This window comes from Sorex fumeus, unplaced genomic scaffold, assembly GCF_029834395.1.
Source record: "Sorex fumeus unplaced genomic scaffold, SorFum_2.1 ptg000064l, whole genome shotgun sequence".
NCBI lineage: Eukaryota > Metazoa > Chordata > Mammalia > Eulipotyphla > Soricidae > Sorex > Sorex fumeus.
The window spans coordinates 5,310,651-5,334,427 of NW_026606121.1; the positions used below are offsets into that span (position 1 = coordinate 5,310,651).

General features: G+C 53.6%; 1 protein-coding gene across 4 annotated transcripts in view; it reads right to left on the reverse strand.

The window, feature by feature from the left end:
• Nucleotides 1–23,777, reverse strand: part of SUN1 (Sad1 and UNC84 domain containing 1) — a 304,333-nt gene that overhangs the window by 13,628 nt on the left and 266,928 nt on the right. The window contains exons 1-12 of one of the 4 annotated variants that reach the window (XM_056128284.1): nucleotides 21,882–21,929; nucleotides 14,223–14,318; nucleotides 10,734–10,913; nucleotides 8,762–8,946; nucleotides 7,651–7,689; nucleotides 7,372–7,566; nucleotides 4,262–4,459; nucleotides 3,785–3,868; nucleotides 3,319–3,417; nucleotides 1,690–1,783; nucleotides 999–1,057; nucleotides 293–432 (exon numbers count right to left, since the gene is read on the reverse strand). In XM_056128284.1, coding sequence (XP_055984259.1) covers nucleotides 293–432; nucleotides 999–1,057; nucleotides 1,690–1,783; nucleotides 3,319–3,417; nucleotides 3,785–3,868; nucleotides 4,262–4,459; nucleotides 7,372–7,566; nucleotides 7,651–7,689; nucleotides 8,762–8,946; nucleotides 10,734–10,913; nucleotides 14,223–14,299 — 1,350 coding nt within the window. In that variant the 5' untranslated portion in view covers nucleotides 14,300–14,318; nucleotides 21,882–21,929. Of the gene's footprint in view, nucleotides 1–292; nucleotides 439–998; nucleotides 1,058–1,689; nucleotides 1,784–3,318; nucleotides 3,418–3,784; nucleotides 3,869–4,261; nucleotides 4,460–7,371; nucleotides 7,567–7,650; nucleotides 7,690–8,761; nucleotides 8,947–10,733; nucleotides 10,914–14,222; nucleotides 14,322–21,881; nucleotides 21,930–23,777 lie in introns of those variants that run through there. The other 3 variants (XM_056128281.1, XM_056128282.1, XM_056128285.1) reach the window with 3 other exon arrangements.

Below are 23,777 nucleotides of genomic sequence, written 5' to 3' on the forward strand. Positions count from 1 at the left end.
GTGGGGCAGGCCTCTAAGCAGTGCTCAGGGGCTCAGTTGGCTAAATGGGTCAGCACTCAGGCCACTGATGCCCACAGGGACCTCTAGTCCTGTACTCAGCAGTGTGTGAGACGTGCCCCAGTGCTGGTGCTAGGCATGAGCTTCACTGCTGCACCAGGTCCTGCTCAGGGACTCCTTCGTTTCCTGCATCCATCACTGAAGATGGTGTGTGCATTTGGCCTCCGGGGGGTGCTCACAAGCATCTGAACTATGCCTGAGGATGGCGCCCTTAGCACAGGGCATGCATGCCTACCTCTGGCAGCCTGGTCTGCTGAGCAGGGTCAGGAAACAGTGTTGTACTGGACTCATCCACCCTCTGTGTTCTGCGCATGTCTGTCCAGTTTACCACAGGCAGGAAGGACAGGAGGCCACTCTGGCCCCAAAGGGAAAAGCCTGCAGCTGAAGGAGTATAGAGTCACATGGCAGAGTGGGCACGCATGCCTCACACAGGTTTCACACATGGACACACACAGCACTGCAGGCAGGCATGCCTCACACATGGGCTTCTCACGGACACACTCACACATGCACACACTCACACATGGACGCATGCGATGGTACAGTCACACATGCCTCATGCACCGGCCTCACACACAGACACACTCACACGCACATACACGGACATATGCAGTGGTACAGTCACACAGGTTTCATGCAGTGGTGTGGTCATGCATGCCTCACACATGGACACACTCACACGGACACACATGGTGCAGTCACACATGCCTTAAACACAGGTCACACACATGGACACACATGCACACACATGCACACTCGGACGGGCCTTGAATGTAGACACACATGTGCACACACACATGGATAAACACATGGTGGTGCAGTCACACACACCTCATGCACAGGTCTCACACATGCATACACATACACCTCACACACACGAACATGCTGCACACATGCACTGAGCAGTCATTAGGGGCAGCCAGAGATTCTGTGTCACTCACCGAGTAAAATTAAGAGTGGGATGAAGAGGAGCAAAAACTTGCAAAGGTTTCGAAGGCATCTAGGAGTGAAAAGAAAAACATTAATCCGGGAAAAGTGAAGGCAGGCAGGTGCTGCCCCAATCAGAGCCCTCCAAGGAGAAGTGCATGTCTGTGTGTGTGTCCAGCCAGGGATCACTGTGTGTCCGCATGTGTGAATAAGCACAGTCTCCGGGCCAGTGCTGGGGGACAGAACCCAGGTTACCTCTCTAAGCCATCTCATGGCCCCCTAGGCAAGAACACCAAAGGTGCCCACCCCACTTTTAAAGGAAGCCAGTGGAAGTGATCCCACCACCTTTCCTATACAATGACCTGCGAGTGCAGCTCCTGGGCCCCCAGCCCTTAGCACAGAAAGGCAACGACAGGAAGGAAGGGGAGGCTGGCAGCAGGCACTGGCAGGTGAGATCGGCCGCAGCCCTGCACACGTAGCATCACAGCACTCACCCCACCTCCTCTAAGCCTAACGGCTGACTCTGACCCCATAGGTTTGGAAGGGGCCAACTGTGTGTCAAGGGCACAGTGAACTACAGGGCGATGCTGAGTATGTCGAAGAGGAGCTGTACCTAGAAGCTGACTATGGAGCAACGGACCCAAGAGCCACAAGCTGGACCCTCACACTCAGCACTGGGTTGGCACGTCTACCCAGCTCTCTTACCTGGTAAGAAGAAACACGTTCAGCCATGAGACCAGAGTGACAAGCTGGTACCAGCCACTCCCCAGCCACCAGAAGACCCCTGAGGCAGCCTTCCCTGGGGGAGAGAAGAGCGGCGCTCAGCGACCTGGCCGCAGTCGCCTGTGCAGGGTTGAAGCAGGTCAGGAGGGACAGGCAGCAAGAGGTAGAAAACAGCACATCACAGTAACGTAATGCTGAGGGAAACTGCACCTGGACACACACATCAGAGCCTGCCTGAGCCCAAAGCATGGAGTAGAGTGCGGAGCCCAGAGCAAAAAGCATGGAACCCAGAACCTACAACCTGGAATGTAGAGCCCAGAGCGTGGAACCCTGTGCCCAGAGTACTGCATATCAGCACATAAGCCCACATGCGCAGGGACACTGAGACTTTGATGGGTCCACAGGCGCTCTCCAAACTCAGACCCCATAGCCAACAAGTCCACAGGAGGTCAAAAGGCACCTGGAGCCACCAGGGCCCTCCAGAGCACCAACAGCACTGTTCTCAACAAAGACCAGACTGCAGTAGTCATCCTGCACAACATCTGGAGATACAACCTGCAGCAGATGAGATGCCAGTGCACATAGTACAGAGGATACCCACCCAGATCCGCTGCATCAGGTCCCTCAGCACCACATCAGGCGCCTCCTCTTGTTAAGGAAACTCAGTGAACTGTGTCACATCCACACAATTATAGAAACCAGTGAACTATGTCACATCCACACAAGTACAGAAACCAGTGAACTGTCACGTCCACTGAGTCCAGGAATCAGGAACTGTCATGTTCATGTGAGTACAAAAAGCAGTGAACTGCCACATCCACATGAGTCCAGAAAGTAGCAAATGAAACCTGCTGCAGCAGAGGGCATTCCCCAGTACAGGCTCATACTCAAATCAAAACCAAAAAGGCAGATGATCCAAGGGCTGGTGTATGCAGTCCCATCATATCATTGCAGTGGAATTGGTGGATTTTACTTTGGAAAGATGCGATACTTGAAAGAAACTAAAATCCTACAGACACCAGCCATCAACATGCTTCAGAAGAGACAATCACTCAGAACCAAATGAAAATCACCCTAAAGCTCATCTTTTTAAGTGAAAACTATTTCTGGATTTTCAGTGGCAGACCATAAATGCAGAGACAAAGGTACAAATAGACAGAGACCACACAGAACAGTGTCCCACTGCCTTGAAAAGCCAGCTCCGCATACACATCCCTGACAGGCTGGTTTCCTTTATTGCTCTATGTTCTCTATTCACAATGAATCTTCGAAGTTCAGCTTTAGAAAAAGGCACCTCAAAAACACAAGCATCCAGGTGTCATCTGGAAACAAGCTGCCCGGTTGCCAGCGGCAGATGTGCCCATTCTGGAGGGCAGGAAGAAGAACAGACGCAGCCAGCAGCCCCAAAACCTTTGCTTCTCCTCACAGGAGCTGGTGCCCCACACAGTTTATGAATTGGCCAGATGTGCCTGCAGAGGGATAACTCTGGACTAAAACTCGGCAGCTCACTCACTTCTGTAATATACACATGGATTCCAAACACGAACAAGGAACAAGACACAGACATGAGAAACGTTGACAAAAATGAAACAGAAGGTTTTGTGGGACTACCTGCATAGGAGTACACATTCCGGGCAGCGCCTGCTCCCCATCTTGGCCATGAAGACAGCAAGAGGGCGCCTGTGTGCCTCTCCCCCATAGAGCCGTCACCTGTGGGGCAGTGACAGCAGTTAGTGCGACAGATTCAGCAAATCTTGTCCATGTCCACCATGCCCAGCAATGGGGAGGATTAAAAAACTCTAGTATACACACACATACACACACACAACGCACACAGCATACACAATTCACCACAATGTACACCACAACACAATCCAATAGACAAAAGCACTCAACACAACATACACACAACATACACAACACACACAATACAAACGTGCAACACACAAAGACAGCACACACTAGCAGCAGCATCTACTGAGAGGTTTCAGCCGGACGGCCCCTGTGGTACGGGTGGGGGTGGGGGGAGGGGAGGGCGGGGGCAGTATAGGACTCATATGGACACAACCACACTCACCCCGTGACTCCGCAGACATACTGAGTTGGCTCTGCATTCCGGCCAGCGCGTCCACACTTGTTCCCCCATAGTGACTGGAAGAAGCTGCAACAACAACACATAGAAGTGTAAGCTTAGCAGAGCCGTAGGGCGGGACAGGAGCTTCGCAGCAGCAGGAAGCAGGGCGCAGGCAGGCAGAGGGAGAGCAGGCAGGCTCAGCCCACAGACGTCAGCACCCGCTACTGTGGAACGCGGAGGGTTTCGACTTGGTTCACGGATGACTCCGAGTGTTGGGATAAACCGGCTTCCAGGGCACGAACATGAACGGACACACAAGGCAGAGAGGCGCACCACGCCCTTCTAGAAAGACCCCTGAAGAACCTGCACAGAGTGGAGAGCTGAAAGGACAGACAGCCCAAGCGGCGGCTGGACGGAGGGCAGCGGTGTCTCCACCTTGGAGGCATTAGCTGGTGGGAGTGGGAGAAGACACATGAGTACCTTTGCGTTCATGGCTTTCTGACTTAGCGCTTTCTGATTCATGAGCTTTCAATTCGTGACTTTTCAATTTGTCATTTTCTGATTCACAATTGAGCTTCATTAAAACCACTTGGAAAAGTTGAGCTAAGAACGCTGAGAGAGATGTTGAGGCGAACTTGGCCAGCCACAAAGTCCTGTCCACGTAGAAAGACACACCGCCTAGCGAGAGACCGTGCACAGTTACTCCCCTGGGCAGTGGGGAACTGAGTAGCCACGGTGGCCAGGGGGTCCGAGGACAGAGAGCAGCAGCACCTGGCAGGAACCACCACATCCCACTCTGATAGGCTGGCAGCCCAGCCCCTCCACAGGACACGCACTGCTGAACAATGGTTTCTATACCACTGCACCCAAATCTTCTCAATGCCCACAGAAGCCTGGGCGCTCCACACCACATCCTGAGGATGTTGGCAACAGTGGGACAGAGAAGAGAATCATTCCAGGAGTGAGTGGACAGTGGACGAGGGAGAGCAGAACTGCCCATGGATGAGTGGACAGTGGAAAGGGGAGAGCAGAAGCATCCTGTGGGTAAGAGGACAGTGGCACAACAGAACTGTCCTATGGGTGAACAGATGCTGGCGTGCAGGGCAAATGCTGGCCACTGAGACATAGCACAGTGGACCTGGTCGGCCCAACTAGAGAGGACTAAACCACAGCGTTACTTTAAAAGCAGTGACATTCCAGTATTTTGTCTTTTGTCTTTTGGGCAATACCCAGCAGTGCTTAGGGCTCACTCATAGCTCTGTTGCTAAGGGATCACTCCTAGTGGAGTTGAGGGAACCACGAGGTGCCAGGGACCAAACTGGGGTCGACTGTGAACAAGGCAAGTGCCCTACCCCCTGGAGTACCTTTCTGGCTCCTTATTTTATCTAAAAGCATGAATGAACTGTGGTGGCGCCAGGGCTGAGTCCCATGCACAGAAACACTTGGGACTTGGTTCGACGGTCTTGCACCTTCCACTCTGCGTGCCCTGCATTAAACTCTCAACAAGCTAAGAGCTAGGTTGATCTCACTAATAATCAAAACCACTAAAATTCCAAATTTTTTCAAGTACATGAAATCGACAAAATGCTAAAAGAACTAAAACATGGGGGGGGCAGGAAAGGCAGTGCAGGGGTGAGGCGCTAGTCTCGCACATAGCCAGCACAGCTCCATCCCTGGCCCCACATAAGGGCCCCAAGCCCAGGAACAGAAAGACCTCAGTCTGCACTGGCTAGGGAGGACCTTTCCTCAGCTGGAGGTAGCATTGCTTCGCTCAGAAGCTGCTGGTCCAGATGATTTGGAAATATTCTCACTGCTAAATGTTCACTTAGGAGTGTTCTCATTTAAGACACGCCCCCTTAGCCCAGATCACAATTGCTCTGCAGCTGGGCCTCAGTCTCCGTCGAGCTGCCCACCAAATAGCCACCTCCAACCTATGGCCAGGCCCCACCCTACGTCCAGACCCTACTCACGTCTACTTCAGAAGCTAAGTTCAAAGGTTACTCTACACACAAACAAATGGTCCACTCAGTAGGCCACAGACACACCCAAATTTCTCCAAATACAAGACTAGCTCAATGAGCAGAACTCTGCTCTGAACCACCAAACAACTGGGATGTTTCCTAGGAAAGATCTGCCCTGAACAGCGTTCTCAGCTGGGATGGGAATGTTTGCTGGGAAAGATCTGCCCTAAACAGCATTCTCAGTCGGGATGGGAATGTTTGCTGGGAAAGATCTGCCTTTCCTAGTGTCCCCACAGGGCCACTGGGGCCTGGACAACTGCACCACCCCTAGGCCGCGCCCCTACCTGACCTGGGACACACCTTCACTGCCTCCTACCACTCCCTTTCCAAGAGAGTCACTCAACTCAGCGCAACTGGAACCAACAGGGGCACCTCTCTTAAAATGCTGCAGTTGTCTTGGGCAGGAGAGATCGAAGAGGTTCTTCTCTGTTCCCTCTTTAATCCCCTGTCAAAGCCTACCCAAAGTGACCGTCACAAGCTGGGCCGGCCTCTGGGCCCAGGCTGCCTGAGGGAAGCCAGGGTGAGCAGGCCAGCCCTCGAGGGTCCCTAGGAGAGACTGTCAAAGCCTGAAAATTCAACTTTTGTCCAATGTGCTCTCAGGGTGAACCTCAAAGGTCCAGGGCTCAGACACCACAGGGTGTGGTGAGGCATGATGCTGACAGCAAATGTACCTCCAGTCTGCAGGCACTAAGCCAGGTGCCAAATGGGACATCCCAAGAAGTGTGGCATCACACAAGGTATATTCGGAAAGCTCTGAACGGTCCAACTCAGCACTGACAGGCTCAACATGATACCAGAGTCCACTGGACATCAGATGGGTCTGGAAAGGCCACAGCAAAATGGTCTGGAAAGGCCACAGAACCACAAGTGTGCTGCATGCATACCGTTGGGTCAGGACAGACATTCTAGAATAGGCAAAGGTCGAAGTCCCCCAAATTAGTTTTCAAGAGCAGAACCCATAGGACCCACCTGTGGTGGGTAGGGGCTCTCCCCACAGTGGCTTTCCAGGGGCACCTGGCACCAAGTCATCAGTGCAGCAGGCCCAGAGGAGGTGTTAACTGGTGTATATGGTACCCAGCAATGATCAGACCCAGTTTCAGACCAGCACCATGAGCCTGGGGAGCGCACTGGGCAAGGAGCCCCAGAAGACACTTCGGCTGCACTGAAGTGCAGGGGTTGGGCTGCACTGGGCTCCGAGACCCAGGAGGAAGTCCTGCCAGCCCCAGCAGGGGCCTCTGTGTGGGAGCAGGGGAAGCCAGACCTGCTGTCTGCCCACCCCTGCCCACCCCAGGAATTGGCTGACCCTGGAGCCTCCTTCACTAAGTTGCAGCATCCCAGAGTCACGGGGCTCCACCCCTGCCTGCTCTGAGGGTAGGAGCCCATGGGAGCCAGGGAAGCATTTGGTGTTTCAGAATCTCAAACACTCTGGGCACAGACGGCGTGCATGAAGGGAGCAGGGAAGACAGCAGTTAACTGTGGCAGTCTTGAACTTGTCATGTATAGCCTGAGTTCAGCCACGCACAGACAGACAAGCAAGCCATGGGTCTCTGCAGGATGGGATGGACTCACGTTTCTGGCTCCTATCCCTGGAGTAGATGCGGGAGGTGAGGCCGGGCCTGGGACGCAGGGCAAGTGTGCTTAGCGCCTCCCGGTGCTCCCCCAGAAGCCGGCAGTCCTGGCACGTGTAGCCATTACTCGACGTGGCAGCCGCCTGTGCAATCACATCACCGTTGCCCTGCTGGGCAGGGCCACCTCCAACTCCACCTAGAGTTCCGGGAGGCAGATGGTACTCAGCAACTCCACATATTGGCCAAGCAGGGCAGCGAGGATGGGACGGATCACACTTACCTCGGAGCTCGCCACGGACATCTCCATCGTCATCCAGTCCTGCAAGACACACAGGTCCCAGTGAGCACAGGGGCCAGGCAGAGCTACCCCCAGATGAAGAGCACAACGGGCACCGTGGGCCTGACCACAGGACAGGTACAACAGAGGGCAGGGCAAAGCCATGCACAGGCAATGCCCCAAGAGGGGACAACAGGAAAAGACTTGCTTCCTGAAATGCCACTTTAATAAAAAATTCTCCAGCTATATGCAGACAACAACTCAGGATGCGAGGTGTGTTACATCTGCCTAAACACAGAACACACACACAGACGTATATGCTCAGGGACAGACACACGTGCGCACACACAAGGACAAACACACAAACACACACAAGAACAAAGACACAAAGATATACAAAGACAAAGGACACACATAAGCATACACAAGGACACAGACACATGCAAGGACACACATGTGCACATACATGGGGATCTAGGAGGGTTGGTTGCCCAGGCCAACCCCCCAGCACACACAGGATGTTCTTAGAGCGGTCCACACACTCTCCCCTAGGACCCTCACAAAGGGCTGATGAAAGTTAGTGGACAAGGGACAGCTCCGACTTTCTAGCTGTCACTGTCCTCAGACATTCCAGCAGAGGCCATAAGATCATTGCTGCGGCCTGAACCAACAGAGCACCCAGCAGGGGCTCCATGTCCGTCTACACCATGTTCTCGAGCTTTCTGGACTATGGAGTCCCACAGGTAAACCAACACGAAAGAAGCCACGAGAACAAGCACAGGGCCCAGCCCTGCCCTGGTCTCACCAAGCATCTGAGATGGGGGATGGGACAGCAGCTCCAAGGCTCCTGCCTGACATATACCCCAAATCTTCTGGTCACAGGCAGAGGAGAGGGCAGAGCCCAGGGCAGAGGGGGAGACAGGCCCTGGGAGAGTAGGGAGGGCAGGGCAGGATCTAGGGCAGAGGGTCGGGCAGGGCTCGGGGAGGGGGAAGGGCAGGGTCTAGGGCAGAGGAGAGGGCAGGGCCTGGGGGGAGAGAGGAGAGCAGGGCTGGGGCAGAAGGGAGGCAGGCCCCTGATGATACCATGGGTCTCCCCCGAAGTCCCCAGACTCACCCCAGAAATGGGTCACTTTGGTGTGCTCGCGGATCAGAGACTCATCCAGAACAGGGGGCCGCAGGCTGACATCAGCCTGCAGGCCACTGGCGTCTGCCTGGCAGACGGCTGAGGTTGTGGCTGTCCTGGTCGAGTGACTCAGGCTGGATGAGGCCTTGACCACATTACGATGCTGCTTGGTGGTTCTAAAAAGAATGAAGGTTTTATTTTTTAGAAATTTTTTTTGGTTTTTTGTTTCCATTTGTTCTTTTCTATATTTTCCTCTTTTTTTCTTTTGGAAAGAGTGTTAAGGAGACGCCATGAGTACTTTGCTTAGTACTTACTGAACAAACACCTCCAGCACCAGCCTTTAAGAATATGGTGCTTCTCAGGGGCTGGAGTGATAGTACAGTGGGTTGGGCATTTGCCTTGCACGTGGCCGACATGGGTTCAATTCCCAGCATCCCATATGGTTCCCCAAGCACTGCCAGGAGCAATTCCTGAGCATAGAACCAGGAGTAACCCGTGAGCAATCGTTGGGTGTGACCCAAAAAGAAAAAAAAAAAGAGAATACGGTGCTTCTCAAACCATATTTTCATACATCTTTTCTGTTGTAATGAAACAGAATTGTCTCTCTGGCCCCCAGATCTAATTTTTAAAAACCAAAGACCTGACTTCACTCAGTGGCTCAGCCAACACATTGTGTCTCTGTGCTTTCTTCTGCTGTGCTGTAACCAAGCCAGAACTTCACATATGCAGCAAGTGCTCGGCCACTGAGACTATCTAGGCATTTATTTGCTTTTTATTTTTCCCTCTTTCTTTTCTTTCCAGTAAAACAAAAACAATTTGTATGGACCGGAGTGACAGCATAGCGGGTAGGGCATTTGCCATGCAGCTGACCCGGGTTTGATTCCTCCGCCCCTCTCAGAGAGCCCGGCAAGCTACTGAGAGTATTCCGCCCACATGGCAAAGCCTGGCAAGCTAACCCGTGATATATTCGATATGCCAAAAACAGTAACAAGTCTCACAATGGAGACGTTACTGGTGCCTGCTCAAGCAAATTGATGAACAACAGGAGGACAGTGCTACAGTGCTACTTAGAAAGATGAAAGAAGGAAAAAAGAGAGGAACATGTATTAAAGAGAGAAAACAGAGGCCGGAGCGGCAGGACAGTGGGAAGAGCGCTCACTTTGCATGTGGCCAACTGGGTTCAATCTCTGGTACCCCATATGGTCCCCCAAGCCGACCAGGAGTTACCCCTGAGCACTGCTGGGTGTGTTGCCAAAATTGAAAAGAAAAAAAGTATAGCTTGGATAATACAGTTAAAGAATGCTTCAGTTTACAGGATCAATGTGTGATTATTGGACATCACCTCTGACCCAACATCCCTGGCCCTAACATCAGTAACTTCTGGACCATCCCATCCTCACGCCCCTGTGTGCTGACTCAAGAGGTGAAGCTCTGGTGCACAATCACCCCACCAACTGCGCCCAAGTACCCTTCCACTCAGTCTCATTGTTCCCAGGCTAGTGTTCTCATCTGTTCTCAGTGCCCAAGACTCATCCGTTATGTGTCCATAGCCTGGACTGATTTTCTACAGACCACAGGTGAGTGACATCATCTGGCACCTGTCTGCCTGCAGTTCATCGTCTTGGGCGTGATGTCCACATGTCCCTCTGTCCATCTGCCTGAGTTGCCTGGCCTCACTCTGCTCATGTGGCTGCCCCAGCATCTTCACCCATGTGTCTGCTGCAGAGGGCGCATGCCTGGCCACAGCTCATGGCTTGAAGTCTCGGCCCCAACCTGAACCTGCCACACAGGGTGGTCAGCACCTCCACATAGATCTGGCCAGCAGGAACACGTGTGATCCGGCACCTCCACACAGACATAGCCAGACAGCACGTGTGTGGGCCTGGAGCAGCAGCAGCAAATGTGTGCCTGGCTTCATGACCACTGTGGGCAGGGGACCAGGGAGCACAAGGGATAGTCTTACCTGGCTGTCCTGTCCTTGAGGGAGGACCCGCGGCCTGTGTGGGTCTGGGCATCCCCAGCCTGGCTGTCCTCTGCTGTAGTGACCAGACGCAGGCTGCGGCGGGACATTCTCGGAGAATCAAATACAGGGTCCAACTTGTGCTCCGTCTCAAAGTCCAGGGCATCGGAAGAGTAACTTGAACTGGAAGGAAATGAACGAGTCTGAAAGAAGCCTCCACCATCCCCATCTACTGCACTGTTCCTCACACTGTCCCCATCCCCCACCCTGGCCCTGCACTGTCCCTCACATTGTCCCTAGCCCGCACCCCGGTCCCAGCACTGTTCCTCACACGGTCTCTGTCCTCCACCCCAGCCCCCTCACTGTCCCAAACACTGTCCCCTGCACCATCCCTCTCGCCGACACTCTTCTCCACACCATCCCCAACCCCTGCATTGTTCCCACCCGCCATGCTGACCCCATCCCCCCACACCATCCCAGCAGCACTATGAGGAGATGAAATAGGCCATGCAGGCAGGGCTGGACAGAGCCCTTCTGTATGGGCTCTTTAGTGCCCCTCAGCTGTGGGGACAATGACAGTAGCACTCCAGGATCAACTATTCCCAGGACCCAGCGCACCAAGGGTAGATGAGCTAAGCCCCCAGACATGGACAAGAGCCCCAGCCAGGGGAGCAGAGGGTCCAGGTGAGGTCCCTGAGGGGAACGGGGGTGGGGGTGGGGGGGGAAGCAGCTGCAGGCCCAGGGCCACAGGGGAGCATGTGTTCACCAGCGGGACCAGCACCAGAGGATGCTGCTGGACACTGCTCATGAGGGCCAGCAAGGCCCATCAGGAGTGACTGAGATGTCCTATCCCACCCAGAGTCAAGCTGAATGATGGCGAAGGCTGAAGTTGAGCGTGGTACAGGCATGGACCCTGAGCGCTGCCAGGACAGCCCAGAGGACCCCAGCACTGCTGAGTGCCCCCCACATCACTAGTGAATCATCGCAGATCAGTGCAGGCCCCAGTCATGGCATCAATCTGCATCTCTCCGGGCTGAGGAAAGGCACCTCAGACGCCCCAGGCACATGGTCAGCCTGAAGGACGCAGTCAATTCCAGCATCACCAAGAACACCCACCCAGCCACACCCAGTTCTGCGCACACCCAACTCAGCACAGGGAAGCAGGTTTGAGAGAAGAGCTGAGTGATCTTTTTCTGACAAAGGAGCAACAACCCAAATAAATGTGAAAAATCTTGGTGAGAGAGACCATCTAGGGGTTAAGGTACTTGCCATGTGCTTAGCTGACTCAAGTTCAATCCCCGGCACCACAAAGGGTTCCCCAAGTCCCACCAGGAATGAGTCCTAAACACCAACAAATCCTCATCCCCCTACCAATAAGGACCCTCTGGTCCAGATGATCAATGTTAGTTCACAGGAAATAGAAGAACTCAAAAAAATGGGCCAGGGAGAGAATGAAAAGGGTGGGCATGCTCCTGACCTATGGGGTCCTCAGCGGGATCCCAATGCCCACCACAGACATGAGCACTGAAAGTCTGAGTGTCGTGGGGGGCTGCTCTGCTTGGAAGGCATCTCAGAAACACGACCAGGGGGTGGGGAAGGCTGAGGGGGGGTAAGGGGTAGAGGGGGGTAGAGGTGTGGGGGATGAGGGGAAAGGGGGGGTGATGAGATGAGGGAGGGAAGCGAGAAGGAACAAGGGAGGATGAAGAGAGGGACAAGGGGGTAGAGGAGATATAAGCAGAGGGACAAAGGGTGGTGAGAGAGGAAGAGAGGGGAATGGGGGGGACAAGGGAAGGGGCAGGAGCGAGAGACCCACTTGCCCTTGCTCCAACCGTCTTGCCTCCATACCCATGCAGGGCTGGATGGCTGCACTCACACACAGACATGTGCTCTGGAAAGCGGCCCTTGGCAGGGCGGAGGGGGGGAAGGTTGGGGCCAGTCAGCCTGCTGGGCTTCACAGGCGGATGCCAGTTCCATCCACAGCACTGCAGGGTACCCCTGGCACAGCATCCAGAGAAGCTCCTGAACACTGCCCAGTGTGACCCCAAAGCAAAGAATGTGACAGTGTGTTCTGGACAGCAGGATAAGAAGTGTCCACAACCTCACCACGGTCAGTAGCACGGGACAGATGACAGGCAATTTTGTGAGTGGAGCCGCCGCAGCACACGTCACCCATGGTGTGGGCAAGGGCTGTCCATACTTGGTCCTGTGAATGAAGCCCCCACCGTGCGGCACGCTGGACAGCAACCTGGCGTGCTCCAGGCTGACTGCGTGGAGGCACCACTGGGGTGGCCGGGCAGCGTGATCCTTGTGGGCTCAAAGCACCGCACCCACAGCCACACTGCTGGGCCAATCCCAATTAGAAGGATGAGCGAACTGACTAAGGGCTTAAAACTATTTTCTCTTTTTGTTGTTGTTGTTGTTTTTGGGTCACACCCGGCGATACACAGGGGTTACTCCTGGCTTTGCACTCAGGAATTACTCCTGGCAGTGCTCAGGGACCATATGGGATGCAGGGAATCGAACCTGGGTCAGCCTCGTGCAAGGCAAATGCCCTCCCTGCTGTACTATCACTCCAGCCCCAATACTATTTTTTCTTAAGGGACCAGAGGGACAATACAGCAGGGAGGGCGCTTGCCTTGCACACAGACAATCTGGGTTCAATCCCCAGCATCCCGGAGCCTGCCAGGAGTGATCCTTGAGTGCAGAGCCAGGAGTCAGCCCTGAGTATCACCGGGTGTGCCCCCAAAACAAGCAAAACAAATAGACTTGTTTTTCTTAAGGGGCTAGAGAGATAGCAGAGCAGGAAGGGTGCTTGCGTTGGACGTGGCTGACCCTGGTTTGATTCTGGCACCCATCTGGTCCCCTAAGCCCACCAGGAGTGATTCCTGAGTGCAGAGCCATGACTGAGTACTGAGCACCCCCAGGCGTGTCCCTAACGCCCCCCTCCAAAGTATTTTTCTTAAAATGTCTCTAATAGTTTTCAGATTTTCATTACCTTTAGAACAGAGGGTCCCACACTTACTTGGCCTAACACCCCCTTTTCAGAAATGGCATCACTCAGAGCCTCCTGAAAATGCACCTTCTTTGAGGGAACAGGATCCCCTACCCCCCACCAAGGCCACTGCCCCTGCAAACCCCAAACAGCGCAGGCCCAGAGCCGTCCTTCTGTGTGGTTGCGTGGATCTATGAAGGAAAGCGTAACTTTCAGGGCTCACACTGAGCTCTGAGGTCCTATGGGAGTGTGAGAGGCTTTGATAAGTCAGGCCTCAGGCCCCACAACCATCAGCGCTGCACCCTGCCCCTCTCCATGGTGGCTACTTCTTTCAACCCAGCAGGACCCCATCTGTTCGCCCACCCGGTGAGAGCACCATAGTCCAGGTGGATGTGAAGCAGCAACACAGAGTCACAAGAGAAACCCGCCACACCGCAGGGCCAGACTACGGGGTGCAAAGCTCAACTTTTGAACATGCAACTGGTGCCTGCGTCACTCACCTGAGTGCATAGGTGTAGCCAGTATTCTCGGGCACACACTGGGGTGGCGTGTACAGATGCAGCCGAGAAAAGTCCATGTCAGGGTCTCAGAGCATACTGCAGAGATGGGAGAAAGTGACCCAGTGTTAGAGGCATGCAGGCAGCGAGAACTGCCCGCCACTCACCAGTGGCAGCACACAAAGCCCACAGCAGCTCCACAGTTCTCGGATGACGTGCCCTCCAAAATGGCTCTGAGTCGGGCTCAGACACGCAGAAGCAGTCACTTCCCCAAGAGGAAACTTAGAACCCTCCGCAAAGTCCTCACCTTCTTCAGTTTCTCTCTCCCGCCCTGGTCACAGCTGGGGTCACACAGCTCTGGCAGGGGGCACTTGGCCCTCAGTGCTCCCTGGGACAAACACCACAGCTCCTGGGTCCCTCTACTGCTTCCTGGAATGGACCCCACAGCTCTGGGGTCCCCCCAGGGTTTCCCCCCTACAGCTCTCCTGGGATCCTTTCCACAGCCGGTGGGTCCAACTGCAAGCTGCACAGGGACTCCAGCTCAGTCTCCTGCTCATGGCCCCCATGGGCTGGCCCAGGGCCCCTCAGACATGCTTAGAAATCCCTGAAGGTGTTAGAATGTTCCCCCTCATCCCCTTCTCAAGGACACTTTCATGACCATTTGCTCAGCCTGGCTTATTTTTATTTCACAGCCCAGACACAGCCCAGCAGCCAGAGGTGGGTCCCAAGAGTCTGGAGTGTGGCCCAAACTCCCCCAAATTCAAGCACTCCTAGGAGTCATTTTGTTGTTGAGAATCCAATGGTGTTCAGGGCTTCCTCCTGGCTCTGTGCTCAGGGGCTCAGGGATCACTCCTGGCAGGGCTCACATGACCCTATGGGGTTCTGGGGATTAAACCCGGATTAGGCATGTGCAAGATAAATACCCTGTCAACTGTACTATCTCTCAGGCCCCTAGGAGCCATTTTTACATTCATTTTTGTCTAAAAGCAGCACAATATTATTCTTACATTAATACTTTCTCAGGTTAGCACACAGATTTCTTTGGAATGACACAATTTTTCCTTGGTAAAAACATGCACACTTACACTCCAAAATATTTTTTGAAATATGGAGCAATAGCACAGCGGGCAGGGCGTTTGTGTTGCATGTGGCTGACCTGTGTTCAATTCCTCCGTCCCTCTCGGAGAGCCTGGCAAGCTACCAAGAGTATCCCACTCACACGGCAGACCCTGACAAGCTCCCCATGGCATATTCGATATGCCAAAAAGAGTAACAACAAGTCTCACAATGGAGACGTTACTGGTGCCGCTCGAGCAAATTGATGAACAGTGCTACAGTGCTATGAGTAGTAACATGACTCATAACCTGTTGAAAATCTGAGACAAGTGAAGCGCATCCTGCAGGAAAATGTTCGGGGGTGGACAATGAACCTGCTGCAACCTTTGAATCTGTCCTTAGCACTGATGGGTCGCTGGGGTCACAGATGGCTGCCTGCTGCAGGCGCACACACAGGCACACATGGGAATGCACACAGGCACACATGGGCCTAAGCTCTCAACTGAAGCAGAAATTAGGCCCTGGAATTCACCGCACTGGGGCGGGCTAGAGTGCCCACACATGTGCCTGTCTGGGGACACTGGCACCCGTTCCTAGCTGCAGTGCCCACACAGTGGTCAGCACACGCTGCATGTGCGGGGCCCTGGGGCCTGGAGCCTCTGTGTGTCCCCACAGGCCCATAGATGCCAAGCTCTGAAACATGGGAGAATGACCACCTTTGTTTACCCACAGCCCAAAGGGTCCTTATTTGGGGCCAGGGCGTGCTCAGTGCAGGGAGGGCACCTGCCCGTGGATAGGAGGTACCACTAGATCAATTCCAACGCTGCCACTGCCCCGTATGCCACAGCACTAGGAGGTGTGATCTGTGCACCTGCTGAGCACGAAGCCTAAGAGTTAATCCCAACACCACCACGCACAGTGAGACCCCACAGACACACAGCATCCCCACACATACACAATGTGACTCCACACATAGTGCAACCTCACAGCCACACAGTGTGACCCCAGACACACAATGAGATTCCACAGCCAGAGTGTAACCCCACACACACAGTGACTCCATAGACACACAGTGTGACCCCCCAGACAGTGTGACTCTACACAGTGTGACCCCTCAGGGTGACCTTAGATATAGTGACCCTGACTCCACAGTCACAGTGACCCCCCACACACACACACAGTGTGACCCCACAGCCACACACACACCATTCACAAGTGCACCCTCTGGCACTGAGCAGCAAGGGACAGGGCAGGGAAGAGCCATGGATTCCACAGAAAAAGAGTGGACAAGGACTACTCAAATAAAAATGTGGCTGTCTGGGCTGGAGTGACAGGAGAGTGGGGAGAGTGCACTTGCCTTGCATGCAGACGACCCATATTCAGTCCCCAACACCACAGAGGATCCCCCGAGCCCCCGAAGAGTCCTGAGCATTGCCAAGTGTCGCCCCTACTGACAGAAAGCCCACAACGCCCACAAAACTTGTGCTCACACACTTTCGACAGGGATGAGGTCATGCTTTGCCCGTAGGGGCGTGGTTCCCAGAGCACTGCCAAGAGTGACCCCTGAATCAGGAACACGAAAGAAAAAACACTGAGACATCTGTCTCTTCTCCACGGCACCTAGCCCATGGACCCACGCATGTGCAACCTCATGCACATACAATAATCCTCTGTCACAACAGCTGGCTGGGCCCCAGGAAGCCACAACCTGTCTTGGGCCTGCCTGTCTGACTGCCTCGATTCCAACTCCAAGTCCACGTCAGCCATCAGACTGAGGGAAAGCAGGCCCTGGCCCAGGGGCCGCCTCCCGCCCGCCCGCGGAACTTCGGCAGAACAATGGCATGAACTGGGCCAAGAAGCCTCACTAGGCAACAGGCACGTGGGGAGGGGAGAAGGGCCTCTGGTCTCAGAACACACTTGGCACTTGGCTCCCCAGAGACCTCTCACAGAACGCACCACTCAGCAGTCTGGGCTCTTCTTTTCTCTCACAGCCACTGCAGTGCTCAGGCCACCCCTCCTGCTGGTACCAGGAACCAAACCCTGGACTCTGGCCCTCCGAGCCGCCTCTAACCCCTCTCGAAGCACTGCTGTCGTGGGAGCCAGTGGAGCTGACACATGACTATCTCAGGAGCTCACGCGCTCCCAGCCACATGCAACTAGAGCACAGCCTGAGTCACACATGGGGGAGATGAGCACTTGGTGGGGTGCGGCGCCTTCAGAGCCCAACACCTGGGCAAGGCAACTCAGCAGACTGGCAGAGCCTGGGGCACTGACACAGACATGCCGTGTCCTTCTCCACCCAAAGAACAAGTAGCAGAGAGCAGGAAGAGGCTCAAAGGACAGGGCCTGGCTGGACTCCCAGGACCACTAGGCCCCTGGGCAATACAACTACAGCACCTCTAGGGAAGTCCCAACATCCACCACAGTCATGACTCAGGGGCAAACTCAGGCATATGCACAGGACCCATGACCGGACATGTGTGAACCTGTCCTTACAGCAGCAGTGAAAGGCAAGGGTGAAGAGAGGGTGACAAAAAGGGCTTGGGGAGATTAGGACCACATCCACAGCATTTAGGGGCTATTCCTGGCTTTGTGCTCCAGAGACCATGTGTGGTGCTATGGCTTCAAACCAGGTGGCATGAGGCCAATCGAGAGCCTCGCCCCAATGCCATCTCTGGGGCCCTCTGGCTCTTTAAATAAACAGAGCTGCAGAGCAAACACTGCACACAGGCTCGGGTCACTGGGAAGAGCCTCTTCCCTCTTCTCCAGGAGGCTCGCCAGGAGCCTGCTCTCCGGAGCCAGAGGCCAGAGGGTAGCTCCACCCCAGGCCTGGCAGCCGTCAGGGAGAACTGCTATGTGAAGACCAGCACCAACTCCCAGGTTTCTGATAAAAGCCCCGGAGCCTCCGCAGCCTTGTGGGGCACCAAGCCCTCCGGGGCTTTCCCCAGATTGAGGCAGGGAGAGGCATCTGCACACAGGTAGGCCTGTCCTCATTTTTCCAGACCCTCCCACGGTCCACTTCCCCTCCAAGTGCTGAGGGTGGGGTGAGGCTGAATAATTACATCAAGTCCCTGATGAGCTCCTGGGGCAGCAGTGGTGGCGGGCAGCAGTGGCGGCACCCTGGGGTCCAGAAAAGCTGTGCATACCATCCACCCTCGCTGCCAGCAACACCCAAAGGTGCAAACTCACCCCTACCCAGACCACATGCCCACAGGCTCCACCCTCCTGACACCCACATCACGGGGAGGCACAAACACAAAGTTCTCTGCTCCTTGAGTGATCTGGCCAAAAAGGAATCTTAGCTCTGCAGCCACCCAGAACATGAATCCGGAGGCTTCGAATGTCTGGACGAATTTAGTAACGATCTAGAACAGGAGCCTGAAAATAATCCCCGCCTTCACAGTCACATAGGGCCAGAAATAGAGCTCGGCAACAACACAAGAGCCAGAGCACCCACAAGAAGTGCCACAGCTTTGCAGACACACTCGCTCCAGGGCCCTGGGCAAGGTTTGCTGGAACCCAGGCATGGGAACCACACACTCTCACCTGCTTCGGGATAGGTCCGGGCAGTCGACCAGCAGGCCAGTGTCCAGACCCGCCACACTGTGCACAGGCCAGCAGCAGCCACACAGTCGGGGAGGATGGGACCAGAGGGCCCTGTGCTGACTGGGAGTGGGTTGTGGCGCATCCCTAGGCCCACCTGCCACAGACATGCCATGAGCTAGTGGGCAAGGTGGCTGTGGTGGCCATTATATCAACCACTCCCTCCACGCCCACCACCCCGCACCCTTGCACACTGGCTCTGTTTCCCACATGCTGACTTGAATCTAAGGGACTGAACTAGGAGCGCTAGACTCTTTATTGGGGGAACTCCCAAGGAGTTCTCTACCCAGACCCAGTGGAGCTGGGACCACTGTGCCACCACCAGCAATGCCAGGGCCATGTGGTGCCTGGTGCCACAGTTCAAGCTTGGTCCTGGCACCTGGAGTACAGACCCCTGAGCACTGACTCAAAGGATAATTATTTTGCTCAGATCTTAATCCTGCTTATGTTAATATAAACGGTCACAGTCACGGTCCTCCCGTTGTTCATCGATTTGCTCAAGCGGGCCCAGTAACATCTCCATTGTGAGACTTGTTATTGTGTTTGGCATATTGAATACATCACGGGTAGCTTGCCAAGCTTTGCCATGCAGGCAAGATATTCTTGGTAGCTTGCCGGGCTCTCCGAGAGGGACGGAGGAGTTGAACCCGGCTCGGCCGGGCCAGCTGCGCACAAGGCAAACGCCCTACCGCTGTGCTATCGCTCCAGCCCTGTTAATATAAAAGCTAATGAAATATATTATTATTTTTTTTGGCTTTTTGGGTCACACCTGGCGATGTACAGGGGTTACTCCTGGCTCTGCACTCAGGAATTATCCCTGGCGGTGCTCAGGGGGCCACATGGGATGCTGGGAATCGAACCTAGGTCAGCCTCCCACAAGGCAAATACCCCACCCACTGTGCTATCGCTATAGCCCCTGAAATACTATTCTTATCTCTAATTTTAAAAGGAGTAACCTAAAAAAATTACTTTCAAAGATCAAGTTCCAAGTGATCACGCTCAGAATACAACAGATATTGGCAGGCTGGTGGGGGAGGGATCACTCCTGGCAACACTTGGGGGACCCTATAGGATGTCAGGGATGGAACATGAGTTGGCTGTGTGCAAAGCAAACGTTCTCCCAGCTAAGGTATCACCCAGGCCCCCCGTTTTATTTTTAAGGAAGCAAAACAGTGCCAATGAAGGAAAACTATGATTTACACTAAGTGACCGAGAATTCCCTAACACAAAATGACTCTGAAACAAAGACTCAGAAACAAGTGATGATGGTCTGAGCACGCTAGAGGGGCCTGACTGTGCATCCATGAACAAGTTTTCAGAACTTCCAGACTCAACAGCGCATCCTAGGTAACGGAACTCCTACTCTTTCCTTATTCCTTTTTGTCCTGCGTGAACTTTCTTTTAAAAAGTAGGTACTAAAGAACGGAGAGAGTTCACACAAGTGTGCTGGGCCGTCCATTGGAACTGCACATTATCTGTTTCATCTCCAACCTTACTGGGAGTGACCAGGAACAGCGATCACAAAAACCTGGTTGCACTGTAAAAAGCGGATCCCCCCCATTCCCTAATGACCGTTTCAAAACTGTCCTTCTGAATGCAAGGTACCTAGCTAAACTGACTATCACCCCAACCTGCCAAAAGTGTGACTGTAAACAGCAACTGAGTCACTGAGTTTATCTGTTTTTATATCCAAGGCATGGCTGGCATCTTCTGCACAATTAACACAGCAGACACTGCCAGTTAATCCCTTCTAGCAGCTTACATTATAGAGCTCACAGTCATCTCTTCTGGCAGCTTGGACTACAGATCACAGTTGATCCCGACTACAGATCTCACAGTTGATCCCTGACAGCAGCACTGACTACACATCGGTTACAGTTGATACCTTGCAGCAGTGTGGATGGCAGATCACATACAGTTGAACCTTGCCAGTAGCACTGACTATAGATGTCACCCAGTCGATTCCTGACTCAGAAGACAGCAGCCAGGCTGCAGGGCTGCCCTGTGGCCCAAGCAAGGCCCACTCAGGCCGTATTGGAACAACAGGTAGGTGTGTCACCAAGACTGTCTCACAGAGTCACCCACAGTCAAGCAACTCCAAGTGGGCCCGAGAGGCGACAATGTGACAGAGACCCACTAATAAATGTGGTTGAACACAGGTGTGACTCCCAGTGCTCAGTCAGCTTAAGAACAGCTCGGAACACATAGCCACGGCAACAGCAGTAGCACAGCAGCAGCAGCAGCTCCAGAGCTCCAGCATACCAGCCTGTTTACTCTGGCCGATAGCGGACAGTCCAAAACAGACCTGGTCGCCTCCACCTGAAAATCAGACGTGGTGGCCTGTCCAAAAAAGCCGTGAGTTCTTAAGTCTAGTAATGGAGAAAAAGACTAGATTGAGCGTGTGGCCTTTCTGCAGGCCCCTGCACCCTTCTCCCAGACAGGCCCCTCACACCCCCAGGGGCTCTCTCCCTGACAACACCACTGCACAGATTAGAAGCCCCTCTACAGCCTGGCTATGTCCTGGATTTCACCACAAGCAAATTCAAACTGGCTTGAAGACCCTAGAGACTGAGTTGGGAATGTGGCACACTTGCCTAGCATGCCCGAGGGACCAGGCCACATCCCTGGCACCACACAGCCCCTGATCACTGAGCCAGGAACAGGTCCTGGTCACTGCTCCACTGGGACAGAAAAAGCACTAGTCAAAGTATTTCCTGATGAAAATGCAACAGGCCAGGACTGGGGATAAGACAAAAGCACTGGAGCGATAGCACAGCGGGGAGGGTGTCTGCCTTGCATGCAGTCGACCTGGGTTCGATCCCCAGCATCCCATATGGTCCCCCCAAGCACCGCCAGGAGTGATTTCCGAGCGTAGATCCTGATGTGACCCTTGAGCATTGCTGGGTGTGTCCTGAAAACTTAAAAAAAATAAAAAAGACAAAGACAAAAAGACAAAAGTCCCCCCCACCACTGCCTGCTATGCAACAAGGGTCCCATTCTCACCTCTCGATCCCAGTCAGGCCAAGTCCAGAGAAGTCTGAGTGCAAGCCTAAGAGAAAGAGACAAAGGTTATAAATCAGAAAACTATCTGGAGGGGCTGGAGCAATAGCACAGCGGGTAGGGCGCTTGCCTTGCATGCGGCTGACCTGGGTTCGATTCCCAGCATCCGATATGGTCCCCTGAGCACTTCCAGGGATAATTCCTGAGTGAAGAAGCAGGAGTAACCCCTGTGCATCGCCGGGTGTGACCCAAAAGGGAAAAAAAAAAAAACCAAAAACCTATCTGGATTCACAGATGACACGATCTCAGCTACAGAAGATCAGAGAGAAGACACCAAGAAACGGTCAAGTCAAATAACACATTGAGCATAGGCTTTGCAAGCAGAGGTCCCAGGTTGGACACCTGTACTGGTAACTCACTGGATCACCACCAAGAAAGGCTTATAAACCAAATGTGAACAAATGAACAGAATTGAGCAAAATCGCACAATACCAGCTCCACAGAACAATTAGTTGTCTTATACACGAGAAATAATATAAAACCAGAAAGTAATTCTTCTCAGGAAATCAAAGAAAAGAGCAAAGCTGGGTAAATTTACTCAAAGAGGCTGTCTCCCGAAGGTTGTCAGATACTGGAGGAGGTAAAGGAGACGCCAAACTGACTCTGCAGTAGGTCCCTAAGCCAACGCTACCAAACTTAATTGCCCTTACACTTCCTTTCTAGGAAAGTATCACCCAGCACCCGCTTGGGAACCTACTCACTGTCCAGCAAATGAACAGAAAGTATCTCCAGCCCTGGCTGCAGAGACACTGCTCCCCACTCTGGAAATGAGGCACTAATGACCAGACCCAGCTTTGCCTCCCATGAGCAAATGGGCAAGCTTGGCAGACATAAGAAAACAAACCCTCGAACTCCTGTGAGCAGCAATGAGGTCCAAGGTACCCGGGAGGTGAGGGGGAGCAAGAGCAGTAGCATAGCAGCAGGACGGTGCTGGCCTTATACACAGACAACCCATGTTCCATCCCCAGCACCCCAGATGGTCCTCCAAGCACGCCAAGAGTGAGTGAGCACTGAGCACAGAGCAAGGAGTCAGGGCGGAGCACAGAAACAGAAGTCTGGTCTAAGCACTGCCAGATGTGGCAAAAAAAACACAAAAAAACCAAAGAATGTTGCATCATGAGCACTGGAACAGACTTAAGCTAACAGAACTGAAAGTCTAGAAATAAGCCCATAAACTTAGGATCAAATCATTTTCCATGGGCTGCCAAGAGAAACCAACACAGCAGGAAAAGTCTCTCCAACAAGTTGCTGGGAAACTGCAGCTGTGTGAGGGCAGGAGAAGCTGGGCTGGTAAGGTGGTGAGCGTGTGCAGGGCTTGTTTGCCAGATGTCTCTGCTCCTGACTCCACTGCACCACTGGGACTGACCCTGGCGTCCCTCCACTCCCCGGATAGCTGTATGTGACTCCACAACTAAAAAAAAAAAAAGTTGGAGATTTACCTACAAAAACAAAAAAGGTCAAAGACCTAAAGGTAAGTGTTAAACCATGAAACAGACTCAGGGGGAGGGGACCAGAGACACTCAAACAAAAGGGCTAGAGCACGTGACTTTGCAGGCACTACTGGGAGGAGCCTCAAGCATCATGGGAGTGGACCAAATCCCCGTAGGCCACCCCAATAAACCAACATCGGGGACTACGGGTGACTCATAGGTATGACACAAACATGGACAACGGAATAGAGTAGTGGAGTGAGCTCCAACCAGGTCAGAGCATGCACACAGACCACGACCATGGCAACAGGCAGCCCCAAGGCAAGGCCAGCTTGCAGACACACATGACACATGGCCAGGCCTGAACAGACATTTCCCCAGAGACAGCCAGCAGGCCACATGAGAAGGG